The 25,401-nt window shown below is 40.6% G+C and overlaps 1 protein-coding gene across 1 annotated transcript in view; it reads left to right on the forward strand.

The window, feature by feature from the left end:
* Positions 1–25,401, forward strand: part of LOC128661186 (1-phosphatidylinositol 4,5-bisphosphate phosphodiesterase gamma-1-like) — a 370,915-nt gene that overhangs the window by 216,627 nt on the left and 128,887 nt on the right. Inside the window, 1 exon segment of the mRNA XM_053715427.1 lies at positions 15,153–15,225. Coding sequence (XP_053571402.1) covers positions 15,153–15,225 — 73 coding nt within the window.

The following is a 25,401-nucleotide window of genomic DNA, read 5'->3' on the forward strand; positions in this document are numbered from 1 at the left end:
GTCTTGAGATATTTCCTGGCCCAGTCTTGACGTTTCAGCTTGTGTGTCTTGTTCAGTGGTGGTCGTCTTTCAGCCTTTCTTACCTTGGCCATGTCTCTGAGTATTGCACACCTTGTGCTTTTGGGCACTCCAGTGATGTTGCAGCTCTGAAATATGGCCAAACAGGTGGCAAGTGGCATCTTGGCAGCTGCACGCTTGACTTTTCTCAGTTCATGGGCAGTTATTTTGCGCCTTGGTTTTTCCACACGCTTCTTGCGACCCTGTTGACTATTTTGAATGAAACGCTTGATTGTTCGATGATCACGCTTCAGAAGCTTTGCGATTTTAAGAGTGCTGCATCCCTCTGCAAGATATCTCACTATTTTTGACTTTTCTGAGCCTGTCAAGTCCTTCTTTTGACCCATTTTGCCAAAGGAAAGGAAGTTGCCTAATAATTATGCACACCTGATATAGGGTGTTGATGTCATTAGACCACACCCCTTCTCATTACAGAGATGCACATCACCTAATATGCTTAATTGGTAGTAGGCTTTCGAGCCTATACAGCTTGGAGTAAGACAACATGCATAAAGAGGATGATATGGTCAAAATACTCATTTGCCTAATAATTCTGCACTCCCTGTACATAGTCGCAAGGCTTACAGCGGCTGTGACCACACCTAAACATACATGTGGGTGAGAGGATAGAACCTAATGTGCGACTCTTCCTATACGAACACCTGATACCCTTATCCACAGTATCAACAAGTGCATCATCTGCTGCAAGTAAAGAAAAGTGTTTCTTAATGATGGCACAGATCTGAGGGTATTGGGTACTATATTCCGCAACAAAATGCAAACCCTCAAAAGAAGAACGTTTGTTTTTATTACTAGCATCAATCAAAAGATTTTCCCTCTCCATTTTATCAACCTGCTTTCTGGCTCTGTTGACCTCTCTCTTAGGATATTTCCTATCATATAATCTATCTTCCAATGCATCAGCCTCTCTGATGAAATCATTTCGCTCACTGCAGTTACGTTTGAGTCGTATCAACTGGCCCTTGGCCACTGCAAATGTAACATTATCAGGATGACATGAGGCAGCATGAAGTAATGTATTACCTGCTATGGGTTTGTGGTAAACCTTAGAAACAATCTTACCTTCTGCATCTCCTAATAAAGTTAAATCCAAAAAATTAATTGAATCGGAGTCAGTTTGAAAGTGAACCGCAAGCCCATATTGTTGGTATTCAAATAATCAATGAAAGGCTGAATAAGCTCCACTGGACCTGACCAAATTAACAAAAGATCATCAATAAATCTCCTAAACAATCTGATGTGAGATTTGAAGGGATTGCCTCCCCCAAAGATGTGAACCATCTCCCACCAGCCTAGATATAAATTTGCATGAGTAGGGGCAAACTTGGCACCCATAGCTGTGCCACATCTATGGAGGAAGAAATCACCTTCAAATATAAAGTAATTGTGTGTAAGTAAAAACCTAGCCACCTTTACAACAAACTGCTGGAATGCATTAGTATAATCTGTAAAATGTAGTAAGAAAAAGGCCAGTGCTTTGAAGCCCATGTCATGGGGAATCAAAGAATAGAGAGACACGGCATCAATTGTGAGCCAAGTGTAGCTGCTATCCCATTGGACTTGTTTAACAATACTCAAAACATGTTTAGAGTCACAAATATACATCACCAGTGAGGAAACCAAGGGCTGTAGTAAGGAATCTAGCCATTCAGAAATGTGTTCAAGAAAGGAATCAATGCCACTAATCATTGGACACCCTTGTACATTAGCCGTAGTTTTATGGACGTTTGGAAGATGGTGGAACCAAGGTGTTTTAGGATATTCAACATCCAAATATGCAACTGTTTGGGAGTCAAAAAAACCTTGTTCCAAACCATCATCCAATAACTGCCTTAATTCCAGCTTGAACACACTTGTGGGATCCCCATTAAATTTGGAATATTCATGTGTGTTAGAAAGCTGCCGTAATGCCTCACACACATACATAGAACGATCCATGACTACAACTGTCCCTCCCTTGTCAGCAGGGCGTACGACCAGGTCCCTGTTCTGTTCAAGTGAAACTAGAGCTTATTTTTGCCCTCTAGTGAGATTAAATTTGGGTTTAAAAGTACCTGATTTTATAGAATCACCCAGGGCAACTAGATCAGATTCAACCCTATTGTGAAAAGTTTCCACAATGTTACCCCTGCTTTGAATCGGGTAGAACCTTGACTTCTTTCTAAACGACTTACCCCTAGTGACTTCACCCTGCCCCTCTCTGGTATCAGCCTCCAGTAACTGTAATGCAACCACATCATACGATTCCTCAAAACTTGTAAAGTCTGTAACTGACATATCATGTAATACATTTTCTGCAAGTGTGCCCTCAGTATTGGATCCACTAAAATGCTTTTTCAAGGTGATATTCCTCACTAGACGATTAACGTCTAATAAGGTTTGCAATACATTAAAATTAGATGTGGGTGCAAAGCCAAGACCTAAACCAAGTAAGTACTCCTGATCCTTAGTTAAAGACATACTAGATAAATTCAGGACCGTGTGAGAGAGGCTCAGGTGTGTAAGAGCTACGGCTGCCGTCCACTCCCGTGACCGGTGACCTCAGAGTGACTAAGTGACTACGGTATGGTAAGTATTTTTTTTTCCCTAAGAGTCAGCCACCATCAGAGTAACAGCCAGGGCAAATCTTGGTTTAAAAAATACGTTATAGAAATTATAATTGCACTAAACAGCAACACGTGAGTCGTGTAGTAGTAATAGTTTAAGTTAGTTAGTTAGTTTTATCACAGCGCAGATGCTGACTGAGCAGTGTTACATAGGGGTCCTAATTATATATTTATCAATCTACCACCCCCAAACTAGACTATGCAAGGTGCTACTAATGCACGTATGTGTCAGGTCCCATATATGGATATTAAGTACATAGTCAAAGTACGATGTGCATTTACGAAAAACACCATAAACAAATATACGTATGTAATTCATGTTCTAGTACAGGATATAATCTAAATTAGAGAAAACAATGCCAATCAATATTTACATTTAACCCCTTAGGGTATAAGGTGTCCAATCTGAATATCCATTTGACCTCCACTTGTAGGAGTTTCTTCTTTCTGTCACCCCCTCATTTAAGGGATGGGACATAGTCAATTAATGTGAAACACAAATCCTTAACAGTGTGTTTAGCCTCCAATAAGTGTCTGTCTACTGGTTGGTGGGTCTTTCCAGTGTCCAGGGCAGACCTACATAGAATTTGGCACAATTGCAACTCAATAGGTAGATAACAAATTTGGTGTTGCATGTCAAGTAGTGCCGAATCTGGTACCTCTTGTTGGTATGTGGGTGTCTGAATGTAGACCCCTGTACCATGGCGTGACATGTAACACAACTTGGACATCTGAAAGATCCCATCTTCTTCGATTTTAGCCACGTTTCTTGCTTATAGCAGTGAGTAGGATCTGTAAGCATAAGGACATCCTTTAAGTTACTTGCCCATTTGTATCCCATTCTTAGTGCGTCAAGTGATGCAAAGGGTAGGGTGGGGTCAGACTGTACTATCCACCATTTTTCACGTAGGCTTTTGGCAGTGACTTGAATGTTCGGTTCATAGGTTGAAGTGAAGGTTAATCGCTGTTTAATGTCCTCTTTATTATGAGACAGTAGTTTTTCACGATCAGCCGATAATAAATCCTTGTGCACATCAGAGATCAGATTGTGTGCATAGCCCCTTTTGAGAAACTTGAGACATCTCTTGTAGTTGTATCTCTGTTCTTTCCTTCTTGGTGTTGTTCCTGATAACCCTTGTCATTTGTGCTTTGGGAATTGCCCTTAAAAGCAATCTGGGATGGTTACTGCATGCCAGCAGTATGGAGTGTCTGTCCGTGGGCTTCTGGAACAGTTTAGTAGCAAGACTATTGTTGTCTTTAAAGATCCTAAGGTCCAGAAAGTCTATTTCTTCTAGGCTTTTATTGGTCATGAACCTAATAGGGGTGGACAAGCTGTTCAATTCAGATACCCCTGCAGAACCTGTCGGCGCTCTATAAATAACTAATAATAATAATACTTTCAACAGGAGAAGAAGAAAAGCTTTTATATAATTCAGTGCGGTGGGCACAAGTGATTAGCACCATGTAACCATATGAAGGACACTTGCCTTTGGCTCCAACATGTTAGACATAGACACGTCCCTATCCATTCTCATTGCAGGAACGTGGCCATCTGGTAGCGACTATGTGGAAAAACATTTAGAGAAGCACTAGTTACACAGAAAGCAGGGAGGGAGGACTAGCCGTCTTAACACTAAACCCAGCGTGAGTTAGACCACAGAGGTAAGGCACGCATCTAATAGCTATAACCAGGACAAGCAATGGAGAAATCTAGGCACAGAAAGCCAGCGCACACCCTGTACACATGATCCACCAACAGCCCAGGATTTCAACATATCTAAATTTTAATTAAAGGGACAGTCTACACCTTAGTCATCTTAAAGTCTTACCTTAGATTAAGCTGCAAATAGTCTCATGCTCCTCTTTCTATATCATGCAGCAGGAATGGTAAAAAAAGTTATTTTAAAATTAATAGTGTTACTGGCCAGGTTGAAATGGCTGCCAAGCTCCACCCACCAATGACATCACAATCTGGGCTGCATCTATGCACTCTGCTGAATAGCATTGACAGTCTGTTGAATCCAACTAGTGAGCCTTTTGTGATTGGTAGCAATATGCAGCCCAGGTCATGATGTCATCATCAGTGGGTAGAGCTTGGCAGCCCTTTCAAACTGGCTAGAAACAATATTAATTTCAAAATAACTTTTTTACTGTTCCTGCTGCATGATATAGAATGGGTGCAGGAGGCTATTTGCAGCTTAATATAAGGTAAGACTTTAAGATGACTATGGTGTAGACTGTCCCTTTAAGGTAGCTTACAAAGCTAATGACTGATAGCAGGAATATAAACAGACCCTCAGCTGATGGTGTTTCATGAGGGCAGGGCTGGTAACCTCTATTCTTCCTGCTGTAGGATGCAGCAGAAACAACCAGATAATTGATAGTGTTTTGGGTAAGTAGGGTGTTGTTAAAGGCACCAGATGGATTATTGCATGTGGGACAGTTAAAAAACAATGTGTGCTCCCACTACTCAGCGATGTTGGTCTATAGGTTATACATGATGTACATTCTTATTATCAGATGCTGCTACTTACTGCTACTTACAATAACACATTTATTACATCAAATTCATTTTAAGAGATGTAATTCTTTAAATTATTAGTACAGAATAATTAACAACTTTGGAAAGGAATGGTATGTTGTATCAAGAGATATCTTAAACAAAGCTTCTTGTTTGTTTAAATACCTCTATGGAGTAAATATAGCAGGCCAGTAAATGAAAAGTATGCAATTTGAAATCGCTATCATGAGGCATACAGTTGGCTGAATTTGGCAAGTCGATCACACGTCTGTACTTGTATTTTTTATTAAAAAAAAAGCAACATGAACCAACATGAGCTTTGTTAGTGGGCTGTATTACAACTAAATTATTTTAGACAATAGACGAACTGGCAGCATTTTGGCAAAAATGCTTTTAACAATGTTTACACACTCCTGAACACTAGATGGCAGCATTATTAGTACAATGTACATCTTGTAATACACGTAAAATTAGTTAACTTCTACGGCGTTGTACTTTCAATTTCAAGTATAGTGCACCCATATACTGTATGTTAAACACATAGTAGTAAATGAAGGGAATTTACTTACAAAATAAAATGTACAAATAACACAAAACATATTATTTTAAACTTGAATGTTCCTTTAAAGGATTATATATATGTTAAGACGAGGATTTTTCTTTTCTAGAGTGTCAAAAAATGCTGCACAGCAGCTGACGCAAGAGGCAATAGAGATCTTATACTTCAATGCCACAATTCCAAATAGCACAAATATATATAGTTATGCATTAATAGAGCTGCTCATTTTGGCACAGCTATCAACATTTTAATTTGTATATTTCCATTAGATGACATGTTGTAGAACAGAATTTTATGCTGCCATATAAATGTCTATGGCCTAGATTTGGAGTTCGGCGGTAAAAGGGCTGTTAACGCTCCGCGGGTTTTTTTCTGGCCGCACCATAAATTTAAACTCTGGTATCGAGAGTTCAAACAAATGCTGCGTTAGGCTCCAAAAAAGGAGCGTAGAGCATATTTACCGCAAATGCAACTCTCGATACCAGAGTTGCTTACGGACGCGGCCGGCATCAAAAACGTGCTCGTGCACGATTCTCCCATAGGAAACAATGGGGCAGTTTTGAGCTGAAAAAAAACCTAACACCTGCAAAAAAGCAGCGTTCAGCTCCTAACGCAGCCCCATTGTTTCCTATGGGGAAACACTTCCTACGTCTGCACCTAACACCCTAACATGAACCCCCGAGTCTAAACACCCCTAATCTTACACTTATTAACCCCTAATCTGCCGCCCCCGCTATCGCTGACCCCTGCATTACACTTTTAACCCCTAATCTGCCGCTCCGTAAACCGCCGCCACCTACGTTATCCCTATGTACCCCTAATCTGCTGCCCTAACATCGCCGACCCCTATGTTATATTTATTAACCCCTAATCTGCCCCCCACAACGTCGCCGACACCTGCCTACACTTATTAACCCCTAATCTGCCGAGCGGACCTGAGCGCTACTATAATAAAGTTATTAACCCCTAATCCGCCTCACTAACCCTATCATAAATAGTATTAACCCCTAATCTGCCCTCCCTAACATCGCCGACACCTACCTTCAATTATTAACCCCTAATCTGCCGACCGGAAGCTCACCGCTATTCTAATAAATGTATTAACCCCTAAAGCTAAGACTAACCCTAACACTAACACCCCCCTAAGTTAAATATAATTTTTATCTAACGAAATAAATTAACTCTTATTAAATAAATGATTCCTATTTAAAGCTAAATACTTACCTGTAAAATAAATCCTAATATAGCTACAATATAAATTATAATTATATTATAGCTATTTTAGGATTAATATTTATTTTACAGGCAACTTTGTAATTATTTTAACCAGGTACAATAGCTATTAAATAGTTAAGAACTATTTAATAGTTACCTAGTTAAAATAATAACAAATTTACCTGTAAAATAAATCCTAACCTAAGATATAATTAAACCTAACACTACCCTATCAATAAAATAATTAAATAAACTACCTACAATTACCTACAATTAACCTAACACTACACTATCAATAAATTAATTAAACACAATTGCTACAAATAAATAAAATTAAATAAACTATCTAAAGTACAAAAAATAAAAAAAGAACTAAGTTACAGAAAATAATAAAATATTTACAAACATAAGAAAAATATTACAACAATTTTAAACTAATTACACCTACTCTAAGCCCCCTAATAAAATAACAAAGCCCCCCAAAATAAAAAATTCCCTACCCTATTCTAAAATACAAATATTACAAGCTCTTTTACCTTACCAGCCCTGAACAGGGCCCTTTGCGGGCATGCCCCAAGAATTTCAGCTCTTTTGCCTGTAAAAAAAACATACAATACCCCCCCCCAACATTACAACCCACCACCCACATACCCCTAATCTAACCCAAACCCCCCTTAAATAAACCTAACACTACCCCCCTGATGATCTTCCTACCTTGTCTTCACCAAGCCAGGTTCACCGATCCGTCCTGGCTCCAAGATCTTCATCCAACCCAAGCGGGGGCTAGACATCCACTGAAGAAGTCCAGAAGAGGGTCCAAAGTCTTCCTCCTATCCGGCAAGAAGAGGACATCCGGACCGGCAAACATCTTCTCCAAGCGGCATCTTCTATGTTCTTCCATCCGATGACGACCGGCTCCATCTTGAAGACCTCCAGCGCGGATCCATCCTCTTCTTCCGACGACTAGACGACGAATGACGGTTCCTTTAAGGGACGTCATCCAAGATGGCGTCCCTCGAATTCCGATTGGCTGATAGGATTCTATCAGCCAATCGGAATTAAGGTAGGAATTTTCTGATTGGCTGATGGAATCAGCCAATCAGAATATAGTTCAATCCGATTGGCTGATCCAATCAGCCAATCAGATTGAGCTCGCATTCTATTGGCTGTTCCGATCAGCCAATAGAATGCGAGCTCAATCTGATTGGCTGATTGGATCAGCCAATCGGATTGAACTATATTCTGATTGGCTGATTCCATCAGCCAATCAGAAAATTCCTACCTTAATTCCGATTGGCTGATAGAATCCTATCAGCCAATCGGAATTCGAGGGACGCCATCTTGGATGACGTCCCTTAAAGGAACCGTCATTCGTCGTCTAGTCGTCGGAAGAAGAGGATGGATCCGCGCTGGAGGTCTTCAAGATGGAGCCGGTCGTCATCGGATGGAAGAAGATAGAAGATGCCGCTTGGAGAAGATGTTTGCCGGTCCGGATGTCCTCTTCTTGCCGGATAGGAGGAAGACTTTGGACCCTCTTCTGGACTTCTTCAGTGGATGTCTAGCCCCCCGCTTGGGTTGGATGAAGATCTTGGAGCCAGGACGGATCGGTGAACCTGGCATGGTGAAGACAAGGTAGGAAGATCATCAGGGGGGTAGTGTTAGGTTTATTTAAGGGGGGTTTGGGTTAGATTAGGGGTATGTGGGTGGTGGGTTGTAATGTTGGGGGGGGGTATTGTATGTTTTTTTTTACAGGCAAAAGAGCTGAAATTCTTGGGGCATGCCCGCAAAGGGCCCTGTTCAGGGCTGGTAAGGTAAAAGAGCTTGTAATATTTGTATTTTAGAATAGGGTAGGGAATTTTTTATTTTGGGGGGCTTTGTTATTTTATTAGGGGGCTTAGAGTAGGTGTAATTAGTTTAAAATTGTTGTAATATTTTTCTTATGTTTGTAAATATTTTATTATTTTCTGTAACTTAGTTCTTTTTTATTTTTTGTACTTTAGATAGTTTATTTAATTTTATTTATTTGTAGCAATTGTGTTTAATTAATTTATTGATAGTGTAGTGTTAGGTTAATTGTAGGTAATTGTAGGTAGTTTATTTAATTATTTTATTGATAGGGTAGTGTTAGGTTTAATTATATCTTAGGTTAGGATTTATTTTACAGGTAAATTTGTTATTATTTTAACTAGGTAACTATTAAATAGTTCTTAACTATTTAATAGCTATTGTACCTGGTTAAAATAATTACAAAGTTGCCTGTAAAATAAATATTAATCCTAAAATAGCTATAATATAATTATAATTTATATTGTAGCTATATTAGGATGTATTTTACAGGTAAGTATTTAGCTTTAAATAGGAATTATTTATTTAATAAGAGTTAATTTATTTCGTTAGATAAAAATTATATTTAACTTAGGGGGGTGTTAGTGTTAGGGTTAGACTTAGCTTTAGGGGTTAATACATTTATTAGAATAGCGGTGAGCTCCGGTCGGCAGATTAGGGGTTAATAATTGAAGGTAGGTGTCGGCGATGTTAGGGAGGGCAGATTAGGGGTTAATACTATTTATGATAGGGTTAGTGAGGCGGATTAGGGGTTAATAACTTTATTATAGTAGCGCTCAGGTCCGCTCGGCAGATTAGGGGTTAATAAGTGTAGGTAGGTGTCGGCGACGTTGAGGGGGGCAGATTAGGGGTTAATAAATATAACATAGGGGTCGGCGATGTTAGGGGTAGCAGATTAGGGGTACATAGGGATAACGTAGGTGGCGGCGATTTGCGGTCGGAAGATTAGGGGTTAATTATTTTAAGTAGCTTGCGGCGACGTTGTGGGGGGCAAGTTAGGGGTTAATAGATATAATACAGGGGTCGGCGGTGTTAGGGGCAGCAGATTAGGGGTACATAAGTATAACGTAGGTGGCGGTCGGCAGATTAGGGGTTAAAAATTTTAATCGAGTGGCGGCGATGTGGGGGGACCTCGGTTTAGGGGTACATAGGTAGTTTATGGGTGTTAGTGTACTTTAGGGTACAGTAGTTAAGAGCTTTATAAACCGGCGTTAGCCAGAAAGCTCTTAACTCCTGCTATTTTCAGGCGGCTGGAATCTTGTCGTTAGAGCTCTAACGCTCACTGCAGAAACGACTCTAAATACCGGCGTTAGGAAGATCCCATTGAAAAGATAGGCTACGCAAATGGCGTAGGGGGATCTGCGGTATGGAAAAGTCGCGGCTGTAAAGTGAGCGTTAGACCCTTTAATCACTGACTCCAAATACCAGCGGGCGGCCAAAACCAGCGTTAGGAGCCTCTAACGCTGGTTTTGACGGCTACCGCCGAACTCTAAATCTAGGCCTATATTTCCAATGGCATTGTCAGTGACTCTGAGCTGAGTGAGCTCACCGTGAGTGACTGTGCCCCCCCCCCGCGACCCCCCCTCAGTCTGACTCTGAGCCTGAGGAGCTCACTGCTCACCATGCCCCCACGCCGTGGCCCCCCCTCCCTCAGTCAGAGCTGCTTTAAGCTTACGGTGCTTACCTCGGATTGAACGGATGCCACAGTTCTGTGCCGGCCTGCCGCACTAGCCAGGGAGGGACTCCCACTGGACCCAGGGACAGGTCCCAGATATTCCCACACTCCAGACTCAGTTGACAGACTCCTCTCCTGCTGCTACTGACTGCTGCACCGCACGTGCAGTCACGAGACAATTGTTGAGATACACGTGCATGCAGCCAGTCCGTCAGGAGGAGGAGGACTGAGGGGAGGAGACGAGAATGAGATCAGTGCGCGCCAAAATGTAAAGTTTCTGGCCGGGGCAGGCAGCCGACAGCGGCAGCAGACAGCACCCGCCGTGACATCAAATAAAGTGATAAACTGACAATTTGTTGTGGCATCATTGGCATATGCTGCTGCGCCTGGCTGCCCTAGTGCGGCAGTGCCCCCTAAAAAAAATAATAATAATAATTTAAAAAAAAAAAAAAACAACCACCTGCCTTGTTGGGCCCTCCCTGTTTGTGAGACCTGCTGGGCCTGGTCGCAATGGTGAACTTTGCATCAAGGTTAGTTACGCCCCTGGTATAGAGAATGGTTACATCCATGGTAACCAGCCAGTCATTAGGTTATATGTCCATGTGTTTCAGGTTGTCCATCTTGCCTGTTGAATCCCTGATGTATGACTTCATCTGTTTGACCAATGGTTGTAGGTATTGGTCCACCCATATGGAAAGGGATTGTAGAATAGAGCCCCTTGCTGAGACTATGGGTCTTCCGGGAGGTTTTGTCCAATCTTTGTGCACTTTAGGTATGGTATACAACACTGGTGTGATGGGTAAGCCACCATCATCCAATCAAATGTGTTCTGTTGTATCCTAGACCTTCTCCAAACCTTCAAGTAAAAACAATTTCAATTTCAGCTTGAAATTTCTTGGTTGGGTCCCCATCTAGGGGCATATAGGTGATTGCCATCTTGTAATATATTATAAGTATATTATATTATAGTTATATTATATTATAGTATAGCATATTATATTATAGATATATATAGGATATTATATTATATTATAAGTATAGCATATTATATTATAGTAAATTATAGTATAGCATATTATATTATAGTATAGCATATTATATTATAGTATATTATAAGTATAGGCATATATATTATAGTATAGCAATATTATATTATAGTATAGCATATTATATTATAGTATATTATAGTATAGCATATTATATTATAGTATATTATAGTATCAGCATATTATATTATAGCAAATTATAGTATAGGCAAATTATAGTAAAATATAGTATAGCATATTATTATTTAGTATATTATAGTATAGCATATTATATTATAGTAAATTATAGTATAGCATATTATATTATAGTAATTATAGTATAAGCATATTATATTATTAGTAAATTATAGTTATAGCATATTATAGTAATTATAGTATAGCATATTATATATAGTATATTATAGTATAGCATATTATATTAATAGTAAATTATAGTATAGCATATTATATTATAGTAAATTATAGTATAGCATATTATATTATAGTAAATTATAGTATAGCATATTATATTATAGTAAATTATAGTATAGCCTATTATATTATAGTAAATTATAGTATAGCATATTATATTATAGTATATTATAGTATAGCATATATATTATAGCTAAATTATAGTATAGCATATTATATTATAGTATATTATAGTATAGCATATCATATTATAGTAAATTATAGTATAGCATATTATATTATAGTAAATTATAGTATAGCATATTATATTATAGTAAAATTATAGTATAGCATATTATATTATAGTAAATTATAGTATAGCATATTATATTATAGTAAATTATAGTATAGCATATTATATTATAGTAAATTATATATAGCATATTAATATTATAGTAAATTATAGTATAGCATATTATATTATAGTAAATTATAGTATAGCATATTATATTATATTATAGTTTATTAAATGCATACAAACAAATTCCTCCTTTTATTATGTTTTTATCTCAAAGAGATAAACAAACAGTCAGAAATTGCAGTCCCCAGAACCCCCTGTGCTGCTCCCGGGATGAGGATGAGGGCTAGTAAGTGTAGCATACGCGTGTATTTGTGCTTCTGATTGGTTTACCAGCTGTGACCTCATCTAGTACAGCAGCACAACTTATACCATATATGTAATTATGCACTTAGCAAAAGAAAGGACTAATTTAAATAATATAGTACTCTAAAAAAGTAGATCATTTAATGTGCACACTACGTAACTTATAAGCAGTAAGGAAAACAATACATAAACTCATAAATAATAATAAACTTGTTATTATTGCACTGATAGATGTAACTATGAGTTTAATCCCAGCAAAGAGAATAAACACATAGTTAAAGTAGCTCCAGTGCAGCAATTCCACTAGTGGGGAGCTAGCTGAGCACATCTGGGTTAACCAATGACAAAGAGGGTACTGTATATGAGTGTAAGCCACCAATCAACAACTAGATCCCAGTAGTACATCGCCGCTCCTGAGCCTACCTAGGTATATATTCCTACAAAGGATACAAAGAAAACAAAGTAAATGGGATAATAGAAATAAATTGAAAGGCGCACTTTACCTGAATCTGACAAAACGGTGAGGGACATCATTTACCCCCACCTGCAACACATTACTGCAATGCTTTGTGGGTAGCGAACGGGTTACATGTAGGTTTGGTACCCAAATGTTAATAAATATTCGAGTAAACTGCTCTGTCATACAGATGTTGATCATAAATCTGCACATTAGAGATGTCTCACTGTGGGAATTCACAGATGTCTATATTGGTCTTACATATGTTTATTGCCTATTGTGCCATCTGATTCTCCCGGGACTTAATATTACAACAGCAGATCCAATTTGCCATCTGCGAATCTCCTGCAGTTTAAATCTAATAGGGCCAGATAAAGAGTGGCGCATTAACAGTTATGCACGATGCGAAAAGGGGTTTATAGTCTGCTGTTTGCGTGCATTGGGTTACTGCTCGTATTACACGTTGAAAGTAAACGCAAACATGTGAGCACAATCACGATTTACACAAGAATGACTACCGCGTCCTCAGAGCCTCTGGTTAACTGTTTTGCGGGGGGGGAAAGTGTCACCAAAACACATCAAAAATACATTACAGAGTACAGTAATACTCATAATGACACTATCTAATATAAAATATTTAAACAATTGCACAAAAAAAGTTATAAGGGGCTCAAAGATATTTGCTTTAACCATAGAGAAACATACATGTCTAAATATGTGTTGTGTGTGCAGATATATTTATGTATTTATATGTGTATATATGTATTTACAGGCATATATACACATAAATACATAGGCACACATAAATACATATATATATACACAAAATACTATATACACACCTAATATACATAAGCACACATAAATACATATATACACATATATACACATAAATACATAAGCACACATAAATACATATATACACATAAATACATAGGCACACATAAATACATATATACACATATAAATACATATATACACACATGTAAATACATATATACACATATAAATACATATGTACACATATAAATACATATATACACATATAAATACATATGTACACATATAAATACATATATACACATATAAATACATATGTACACATATAAATACATATGTACACATATAAATACATATATACACACATAAATACATATATACACACATAAATACATATATACACACATAAATACATAAGCACACATATAAATACATATATACACATAAATACATAAGCACACATAAATACATATATACACATAATACACATAAATACATAGGCACACATAAATACATATATACACACATAAGGACATATATACACACATAAATACATATATACACACATAAATACATATTTACACACAGAAATACATAAGCACACATAAATACATATATACCACATATATACACATAAATACATAAGCACACATAAATACATAAGCACACATAAATACATATATAAACATATATACACATAAATACATAGGCACACATAAATACATATATACACACATAACTACATATATACACACATAAATACATATATACACACATAAAGACATATATACACACATAAATACATATATACACACATAAAGACATATATAAGTGCATCGGAGCCTTTTGCAGTTAAGTAGCTGAAAACATGAAAAGCATATTTATGCAATTTCGTATTTTTTTATAAAGTGACATTACTGTATATTTACGGTAAATATTTCACATTTCAATGTTAAATATCGCTCCACTTGTAATCTGGCCCATAATGTTTAATATTTTGTGCATTGTGTGCAGATTAGACGTTTTCAGGCAGAGCAGAGTGGGCGGAGCTATGGAAGCCATGAGTGGGTGTGGCCACTACTTCCCATTAGCCGCTTACTTATGTATGCTTGTGCTGCAAAGTGTCCCTTTTAAATAATTTCAATCTTGGCAACTATGTTATCTGTATCTTCATTTTGTGTAGTTTATCTTGAAACTTCTTAGTTTGCTACATTTTAACAAAATTAACTTTATTACCAGATACTAAATTATATTCTAACTAAACCTTCAGGTGCATGTGATGTATAAAACCCTGTTTCCCTCTCATCCATCTCTAGGAATGTGGATAGAGCATCCCTTTGCCAGATCTCAGTGTTTGACTTCCAGAGGTTCCTGCAATATGATCAGAAGGTCAGTGATACCCGCAATTCAGATGGTTCTGGGTCCAATAAACTAAACCGTGCCTTGAAATAAAACAAAAGTGCTGTTAAAAAGTTCTAGGCAGACAAGTTGTGCTGCAGCATTTATAGTGAGATTTATATGCTAAAAGGGACATTCAGCACTTATTAATGTAGTGTACAAATTGTACTTTGTCCTGCACTCACTAGACAGGCCAAAAAGCAAATTCTGTAACCTGCAAATGCTGCAAATTAAACAGTCCGGTTTAGGCAATGTGGCAGCATTTGTTAGATACAGAATTAGCATTTTGTCCTCTATGGGACAAGCTCACTTGTTGGTCCTTATTCTGCGTTTAAATGGTTCTTTACGGTCACCTCTATGGCCACCTGTATACATTACTTGACACCCAGATCAGATGCATGGCCCCTGCAGCACTCATTATGCCAGCTGTATACATTACTGACACTCCAGATCATATGGCATGGCCCCTGCAGCACTCATTATGCCCAGCTACATTACTGACACCCCAGATCAGATGCATGGCCCCTGCAGCACTCATTATGCCAGCTACATTACTGACCACCCCAGATCAGATGCATGATCCCTGCAGCACTCATTATGCCCAGCTACATTACAGGACACCCCAGATCAGATGCATGATCCCTGCAGCAACTCATTATGCCAGCTGTATACATTACGACACCCCAGAACAGATGCATGGCCCCTGCAGCACTCATTATGCCGCTACATTACTGACACCCCAGATAGATGCATGATCCCTGCAGCACTCATTATGCCAGCTGTATACATTACTGACACCCAAGATCAGATGCATGGATCCCTGCAGCACTCAGTATGCCAGCTGTTATACATTACTGATACCCCATATACAGATGCATGGCCCCTGCAGCACTCATTATACATTACTGGACACCCCATATCAGATGCATGGCCCCCTGCAGCACTCATTATACATTACTGACACCCCAGATCAGATGCATGGCCCCTGCATCACTCATTATGCCAGCTACATTACTGACACCCCCAGATCAGATGCATGATCCCTGCATACACTCATTATGCCAGCTGTATACATTACTGGACACCCAAGATCAGATGCATGATCCCTGCAGCACCTCATTATGCCAGCTGTATACATTACAGATACCCCATATCAGATGCATGGCCCCTGCATCAATCATTATACATTACTCGACACACCAGATCAGATGCATGGCCCCTGCAGCACTCTATTATGCCAGCTACATTACTGGACCCCCAGATCAGAAGCATGGCCCCCTCAGCACTCATTATGCAGCTACATTACTGACACTCCAGATCAGATGCATGGCCCCCGTGCAGCATCTCAATATGCCAGCTACATTACTAGACACTCCAGATCAGGTGCAGGTCCCCTGCAGCACTCATTACGCAAGCTGTATACATTACTGATACCCCAGATCAGATGCATGGTCCCTGCCAGCACTCATTATCTAGCTGTATACATTACTGAACCCCAGATCAGATTGCATGGCCCCTGCAGCACTCCATTATGCAGCTACATTACTGACACCCCAGATCAGATGCATGGCCCCTGCAGCACTCATTATGCCAGCTACATTACTGACACCCCGAGATCAGATGCATGGTCCCTGCTGCTCTCATTATGCCAGCTGTATACATTACTGGACCACTCCAGATCAGATGCATGATCCCTGCAGCACTCATTATGCAGCTACATTACTGACACCCCAGATCAGATGCATGGCCCCTGCAGCACTCATTATGCCAGCTACATTACTGACACCCCAGATCAGATGCGATGGCCCCTGCAGCACTCATTATGCCAGCTACATTACTGACACCCCCAGATCAGATGCATGGTCCCTGCTGCACTCATTATGCCAGCTATATACATTACTTGACACCCCAGATCAGATGCTTGGTCCTGCAGCACTCATTATTCCAGCTATATACAATACTGACACCCCCAGATCAGATGCTTGGTCCCTGTTTAGCACTCATTATGTCAGCTATATACATTACTGACACCTCAAATCAGATGCATGGTCCCTGCAGCACTAATTCTCTCAGCTATATATACTTCTGACACACCAGATCAGATGCATGGTCCCTGCAGCACTCATTATGCCAGCTATATACATTACTGACACAGCACATCAGATGCATGGTCCCTACAACACTCATTATTGCCAGCTGGTATACATTACTGACACAGTAGATCAGATGCATGGTCCCTGCACTACTTTTTATGCTAGCTATATACATTACTGACACAGCAGATCAGATGCATGGTCCCTGCTGCACTCATTATGCTAGCTGTATACATTACTGACACCCCAGATCAGATGCATGGTTCCTGCAGCACTCATTATGCCAGCTATGTACATTACTAACACCCTAGATCAGATGCATGGTCCCTGCTGCACTCATTATGCCAGCTATAAACATTATTGATACCCCAGATCAGATGCATGGTCCCTGCAGCACTCATTATGCCAGCTATAAACATTATTGATACCCCAGATCAGATGCATGGTCCCTGCAGCACTCATTATGCCAGCTATATACATTCCTGACACCCCATATCAGATGCATGGTCCCTGCGGCATTCATTATACATTACTGACACTCCAGATCAGATGCATGGTCCCTGCTGCACTCATTATGCTAGCTGTATACATTACTGACACCCCAGATCAGATGCATGGTCCCTGCATCACTCATTATGCCAGCTATGTACATTACTAACACCCTAGATCAGATGCATGGTCCCTGCTGCACTCATTATGCCAGCTATATACATTATTGATACCCCAGCTCAGATGCATGGTCCCTGCAGCACTTATTTTGCCAGCTATATACATTACTGAGACTTCAGATCAGATACATGGTCCCTGCAGCACTCATTATGCCAGTTGTAAACATTACTGACACAGCAGATCAGATGCATGGTCCCTACAGGACTAATTATATAAGCTATATATTACTGACACACCAGATCAGATGGATTGTACCTGCAGCACTCATTATGCCAGCTATATATATTACTGACACACCAGATCAGATGCATGGTCCCTGCTGCACTCATTATGCCTTCTATATACATTACTGACACCCCAGATCAGATGCATGGTCCCTGCAGCACTCATTATGCCAGCTGTATACATTACTGAGACTCCAGATGAGATGCATGGTCCCTGCAGCACTCATTATTCCAGCTATAAACATTACTGTCACCTTAGATCAGATGCATGGTCCCTGCAACACTCATTATGCCAGCTGTAATATTACTGACACACCCAGATCAGAAGCATGTCCCTACAGCACTCATTATGCCCAGCTATATACATTACTGACACATGAGATCAGATGCATGGTCTCTGCAGCAACTCATTATGCCAGCTATGTACAATTACTAACACCCCTAGATCAGATGCATGGTCCCTGCAGCACTTATTTTGCCAGCTATAAACATTACTGACACTCCAGATCAGATGCATGGTCCCCTGCAGCACTCATTATGCCAGCTGTAAACATTACTGACACAGCAGATCAGATGCATGGTCCATGCAGACTCATTTATGCCAGCTGTATACATTACTGACACTCCACATCAGATGCACGGTCCCTGCTGCACTCATTATGCCAGATATATACTTACTGACACTCCAGATCAGATTTATGGTCCCTGCAGCTCTCATTAAGCCAGATATATACATTACTGACACCCTAGATCAGATGCATGGTTCCTGCAGCACTCATTCATGCCAGATATATCAATTACTGACACCCCATATTAGATGCATGGTCCCTGCGGCACTCAATATACATAAACTGACAACCCCTAGATCAGATACATGGTCCCCTGCAGCACTCATTATGCCAGGATATATACATTACTGACACCACAGATCAGATGCATAGTCCCTGCAACACTCATTATGCCGGCTGTATACATTACTGACACTCCAGATCAGAGTGCATGGTCCCCTGCAGCACTCATTATGCCAGCTGTATACATTAGCTGACACTCCAGATGAATGCATCGGTCCCTGGCAGCACTTATTATTCCAGCTATATACATTACTGACACCTCAGATCAGATGCATGGTCCCTGCAAACACTCATTATGCCAGCATATACATTACTGGACACACCGCAGATCAGTGTGCCTGCTCCCTGAAGCACTCATTATATCAGCTATATACTGTAAATTACTGACACAATAGATCAGATGCAAGGTCCCTGCAACACTCATTATGCCTTCTATATATATTACTGAACCCCAGATCAGATGCATGGTCCCTGCAGCACTCATTATGCCAGTTATATACATTACTGACACCTAAGCTCAGATGCATGGTCCTGCAACACTCATTATACCACCTATATATATTACTGACACGCCAGATCAGATGCACGGTCCCTGCAGCACTCATTATGCCTGCTATATACATTACTGACACACAAGATCAGATGCATGGTTCCTACAGCACTCATTATGCCAGCTGTACACATTACTGACACCCCAGATCAGATGCATCATCCCTGCAGCACTCATTATGCCAGTTATGTACATTACTGACACCCTAGATCAGATGAATGGTCCCTGCTGCACTCATTATGCCAGCTATATACATTATTGACACCCAAGATCAGATGCATGCTCCCTGCAGCACTTATTATGCCAGCTGTATACAATACTGACACTTCAGATCAGATGCGTAGTCCCTGCAGCACTTATTATGCCAGCTGTATACATTACTGACACTCCAGATAAGATGCATGGTCTCTGCAGCACTCAAGCCAGCTATATACATTACTGGACACCCCAGATCAGATGCATGGTCCCTGCAGCACTCATTATGCCCAGCTGTATACATTACTGAAACCCCAGATCAGATGCATGGCTCCCTGCAGCACTCATTATGCTAGCTGTATACATTACTGAACACCCAGATCAGATGCATAGTCCCCTGCAGCACTCATTATGCCAGGCTGTATACATACCTGACACCCCAGATCAGATGTAATGGTCCTACAGCAACTCATTATGCCAGCTGTATACATTACTGACACCCCAGATCAGGATGCATCGTCCCTGCAGCACTCATTTTGCCAGTTATGTAATTACTGACACCCTATATTAGATTAAGGGGTCCCCTGCTGCACTCATTAATTCAGCTATATACAGGTGGCCCTCGTTTTACAATGGTTCAATTTACACCGTTTCAGAATAACAAACCTTTTTTTCCCAGTCATGTGACTGCTATTGAAAAGCATTGAAAAGCAGTGCATTTATTAAAATAGCCAGTAGGTGTTGCTGTCTGCCTTGTCTTGCAGCAAAGCCAAGCAAGCTGAAAATTAATCAGTTTAACCAGACATGAGCTATCGAGCAGATTTCAAAGGAAAAAGATCTTCCTATCTATAACTCAGTCCAGATTGGAATGCATAGAAAGAACTGTTTGCAGAAAAATGCAAGTGAAGTCTGTGTTGTGTGATTATTTTATTAGATTATAATGCTGTTTAGCAAATGTTTTTGTTCATTTAACTTAGTTTAATTATATATTCTGTGTTTGTGTGATTATTTGATTAGTTTATAATGCTAGTCTAGCATTAAAGTCTTCATTTCAAAGCTTTAAAATAATGTATTAGGTGTTACTTATGACAATTTTGGAGAGGGGCCTGGAACCTAACTCCCCACTTCCCATTGACTTACATATAAACTGGGTTTCAATTTACAAAGGTTTCAATTTACAACCATTCCTTCTGGAACCTAACCCCGGCGTAAACTGAGGGCTACCTGTACAGTATTGACACCCCAGATCAGATGCATGCTCCCTGCAGCACTCATTATGCCAGCTATATACATTACTGACACCCCAGATCAGATGCATGGCCCCTGCAGCACTCATTATGCCAGCTAAATACATTACTGACACCCCAGATCAGATGCATAGTCCCTGCAGCACTCATGCCAGATATATACATTACTGACACCCCAGATCAGATTCATGGTCCCTGCAGCACTCATTATGCCAGCTGTATACATTACTGAAACCCCAGATCAGATGCATGGTCCCTCAAGCACTCATTATGCTAGCTGTATACATTACTGACACCCCAGATCAGATGCATGGTCCCTGCAGAACTCATTATGCCAGCTATATACATTACTGACACCTCAGATGCATGGTCCCTGCAGCACTAATTCTATCAGCTATATATATTTCTGACACACAAGATCAGATGCATGGTCCCTGCAGCACTCATTATGCCAGCTGTATATATTACTGACACAGCACATCAGATGCATGGTCCCTACAACACTCATTATGCCAGCTGTATACATTACTGACACAGTAGATCAGATGCATGGTCCCTGCAACACTTATGCCAGCTATATACATTACCGACACAGCAGATCAGATGCATGGTCCCTGCTGCACTCATTATGCTAGCTGTATACATTACTGACACCACCAGATCAGATGCATGGTCCCTGCAGCACTCATTATGCCAGCTATGTACATTATTAACACCCTAGATCAAATGCATGGTCCCTGCTGCACTCATTATTCCAGCTATATACATTATTGATTCCCCAGATCAGACGCATGGTCCCTGCAGCACTCATTATGCCAGCTATATACATTCCTGACACCCCATATCAGATGCATGGTCCCTGCGGCATTCATTATATATTACTGACACTCCAGATCAGATGCATGGTCCCTTGCTGCACTCATTATGCTAGCTGTATACATTACTGACCTCTCCAGATCAGATGCAATGGTCCCTGCAGCCCCCACTCATTATTGCCAGCTATGTACATTACTAACACCCTATATCAGATGCATGGTCCCTGCTGCACTTATTATGCCAGCTATAAACATTATTGATTACCCCAGCTCAGATGCATGGTCCCTGCAGCCTTATTTTGCCAGCTATATACATTACTGGGACTCCAGATCAGATACATGGTCCCTGTAGCACTCATTATAAATAGCTATATATATTACTGACACACCAGATCAGATGGATTGCACCTGCAGCACTCATTATGCCAGCTATATACATTACTGACACAGCAGATCAGATTCATGGTCCCTGCAGCACTCATTATGCTCCTCTATATACATTACTGACACCCCATGATCAGCATGCATGGTCCCTGCTGCACTCATTATGCTAGCTGTATACATTACTGACACTCCAGATCAGATGCATGGTCCCTGCAGCACTCATTATTCCAGCTATATACATTACTGTCACCTTAGATCAGATGCATGGTCCCTGCAACAGTCATTATGCCAGCTGTATATATTACTGACACTCCAGATCAGATGCATGGTCCCTGCAGCACTCATTATGCCAGCTATATACATTACTGACACACGAGATCAGATGCATGGTCCCTGCAGCACTCATTATGCCAGCTATATACATTACTGACACACCAGATCAGATGCATGGTCCCTGCAGCACTCATTATGCCAGCTATGTACATTACTAACACCCTAGATCAGATGCATGGTCCCTGCAGCACTTATTTTGCCAGCTATATACATTACTGACACTCCAGATCAGATGCATGGTCCCTGCAGCACTCATTATGCCAGCTGTAAACATTACTGACACAGCAGATCAGATGCATGGTCCCTGCAGGACTCATTATGCCAGCTGTATACATTACTGACACTCCACATCAGATGCACGGTCCCTGCTGCACTCATTATGCCAGTTATATACATTACTGACACTCCAGATCAGATTTATGGTCCCTGCAGCTCTCATTAAGCCAGATATAAACATTACTGACATCCCTAGATCTAGATGCATGGTTCCTGCAGCACTCATTATGCCAGATATATCAATTACTGACACCCATATTAGGATGCATGGTCCCTGCGGCACTCATTATACAATACTGACACCCTAGATCATATGCGATGGTCCCTGCGCACTCATTATGGCCAGATATATACATTACTGACACCACAGATCAGATGCATAGTCCCTGCAACACTCATTATGCCGGGCTGTAATACATTACTGACACTCCAGATCAGATGCATGGTCCCTGCAGCACTCATTATGCCAGCTGTATTCATTACTGACACTTCAGATGAGATGTCGAGTCCCTGCAGCACTTACTATTCCAGCTATATACATTACTGACACCTTCAGATCAGATGCATGGTCGCCTTCAACACTCAGTATGCCAGCTATATACATTACCTGACACAGCAGATCAGATGCATGCTCCCTGCAGCACTCATTATATCAGCTATATACTGTATATTACTGACACAATAGATCAGATGCAAGGTTCCTGCAACACTCATTATGCCTTCTATATATATTACTGAACCCCAGATCAGATGCAAGGTCCCTGCAGCACTCATTATGCCAGTTATATACATTACTGACACCTAAGCTCAGATGCATGGTCCCTGCAACACTCATTATACCACCTGTATATATTACTGACACGCCAGATCAGATGCACGGTCCCTGCAGCACTCATTATGCCTGCTATATACATTACTGACACACAAGATCAGATGCATGGTTCCTACAGCACTCATTATGCCAGCTGTACACATTACTGACACCCCAGATCAGATGCATCATCCCTGCAGCACTCATTATGCCAGTTATGTACATTACTGACACCCTAGATCAGATGAATGGTCCCTGCTGCACTCATTATGCCAGCTATATACATTATAAGATCAGATGCATGCTCCCTGCAGCACTTATTTTGCCAGCTATAAACACTACTGACACCTCATATCAGTTGCATGGTCCCTGCAGCACTCATTATGCCAGCTATATACATTACTGACACTCCAGATAAGATGCATGGTCCCTGCAGTATTCATTATACCAGCTGTATACAATACTGACACTTCAGATCAGATGCGTAGTCCCTGCAGCACTTATTATGCCAGCTGTATACATTACTGACACTCCAGATCAGATGCATGGTCTCTGCAGCACTCAAGCCAGCTATATACATTACTGAAACTCCAGATCAGATGCATGGTTCCTGCAGCTCTCATTATGCCAGCTGTATACATTACTGACACCCTAGATCAGATGCATAGTCCCTGCAACACTCATTATGCCAGTTATGTACATTACTGACACCCTAGATTAGATTAATGGTCCCTGCTGCACTCATTATGCCAGCTATATACATTATTGACACCCAAGATCAGATGCATGGTCCCTGCAGCACTCATTATGCCAGCTGTATACATTACTGAACCCCAGATCAGATGCATGGTCCCTGCAGTGTAGCCCAACTCCTTATGCCAGCTGTATACATCACTGACACTCCAGATCAGAAGTCATGTCCCTGCAGCACTCATTATGCAGCTGTATACATTAATGATACCCCCAGATCAGATGCATGGTCCCTTGCAGCACTCATTATGCTAGCTGTATACATTACTGACACCCCAGATCAGGTACATGGTCCCTGCAGCACTCATTATGCCAGCTGTATACTTTACTGATACCCCAGATCAGACTGCATGGTCCCTGCAGCACCTATTATGCTAGCTGTATACATTACTGACACCCCAGATCGAGTGCATGGTCCTCGCAGCACTCATTATGCAAGCTGTATACCAATTACTGATACCCCCAGATCAGATGCATTGGTCCCTAGCAGCACTCATTATGCTAGCTGTATACATACTGACACCCCAGATCAGGTGCATGGTTCCTACAGCACTCATTATGCCAGTTGTATACATTACTGAGACTCCAGATGAGATGCATGGTCCCTGCAGCACTCATTATTCCAGCTATATACATTACTGTCACCTTAGATCAGATGCATGGTCCCTGCAACACTCATTATGCCAGCTGTATATATTACTGACACTCCAGATCAGATGCATGGTCCCTGCAGCACTCATTATGCCAGCTATATACATTACTGACACACGAGATCAGATGCATGGTCTTTGCAGCACTCATTATGCCAGCTATATACATTACTGACACCCCAGATCAGATGCATGGTCCCTGCAGCACTCATTATGCCAGCTGTATACATTACTGACACCCCAGATCAGATTCATCGTCCCTGCAGCACTCATTATGCCAGCTATGTACATTACTAACACCCTAGATCAGATGCATGGT

Source organism: Bombina bombina, chromosome 5, assembly GCF_027579735.1.
Source record: "Bombina bombina isolate aBomBom1 chromosome 5, aBomBom1.pri, whole genome shotgun sequence".
In the NCBI taxonomy this organism is placed as follows: domain Eukaryota; kingdom Metazoa; phylum Chordata; class Amphibia; order Anura; family Bombinatoridae; genus Bombina; species Bombina bombina.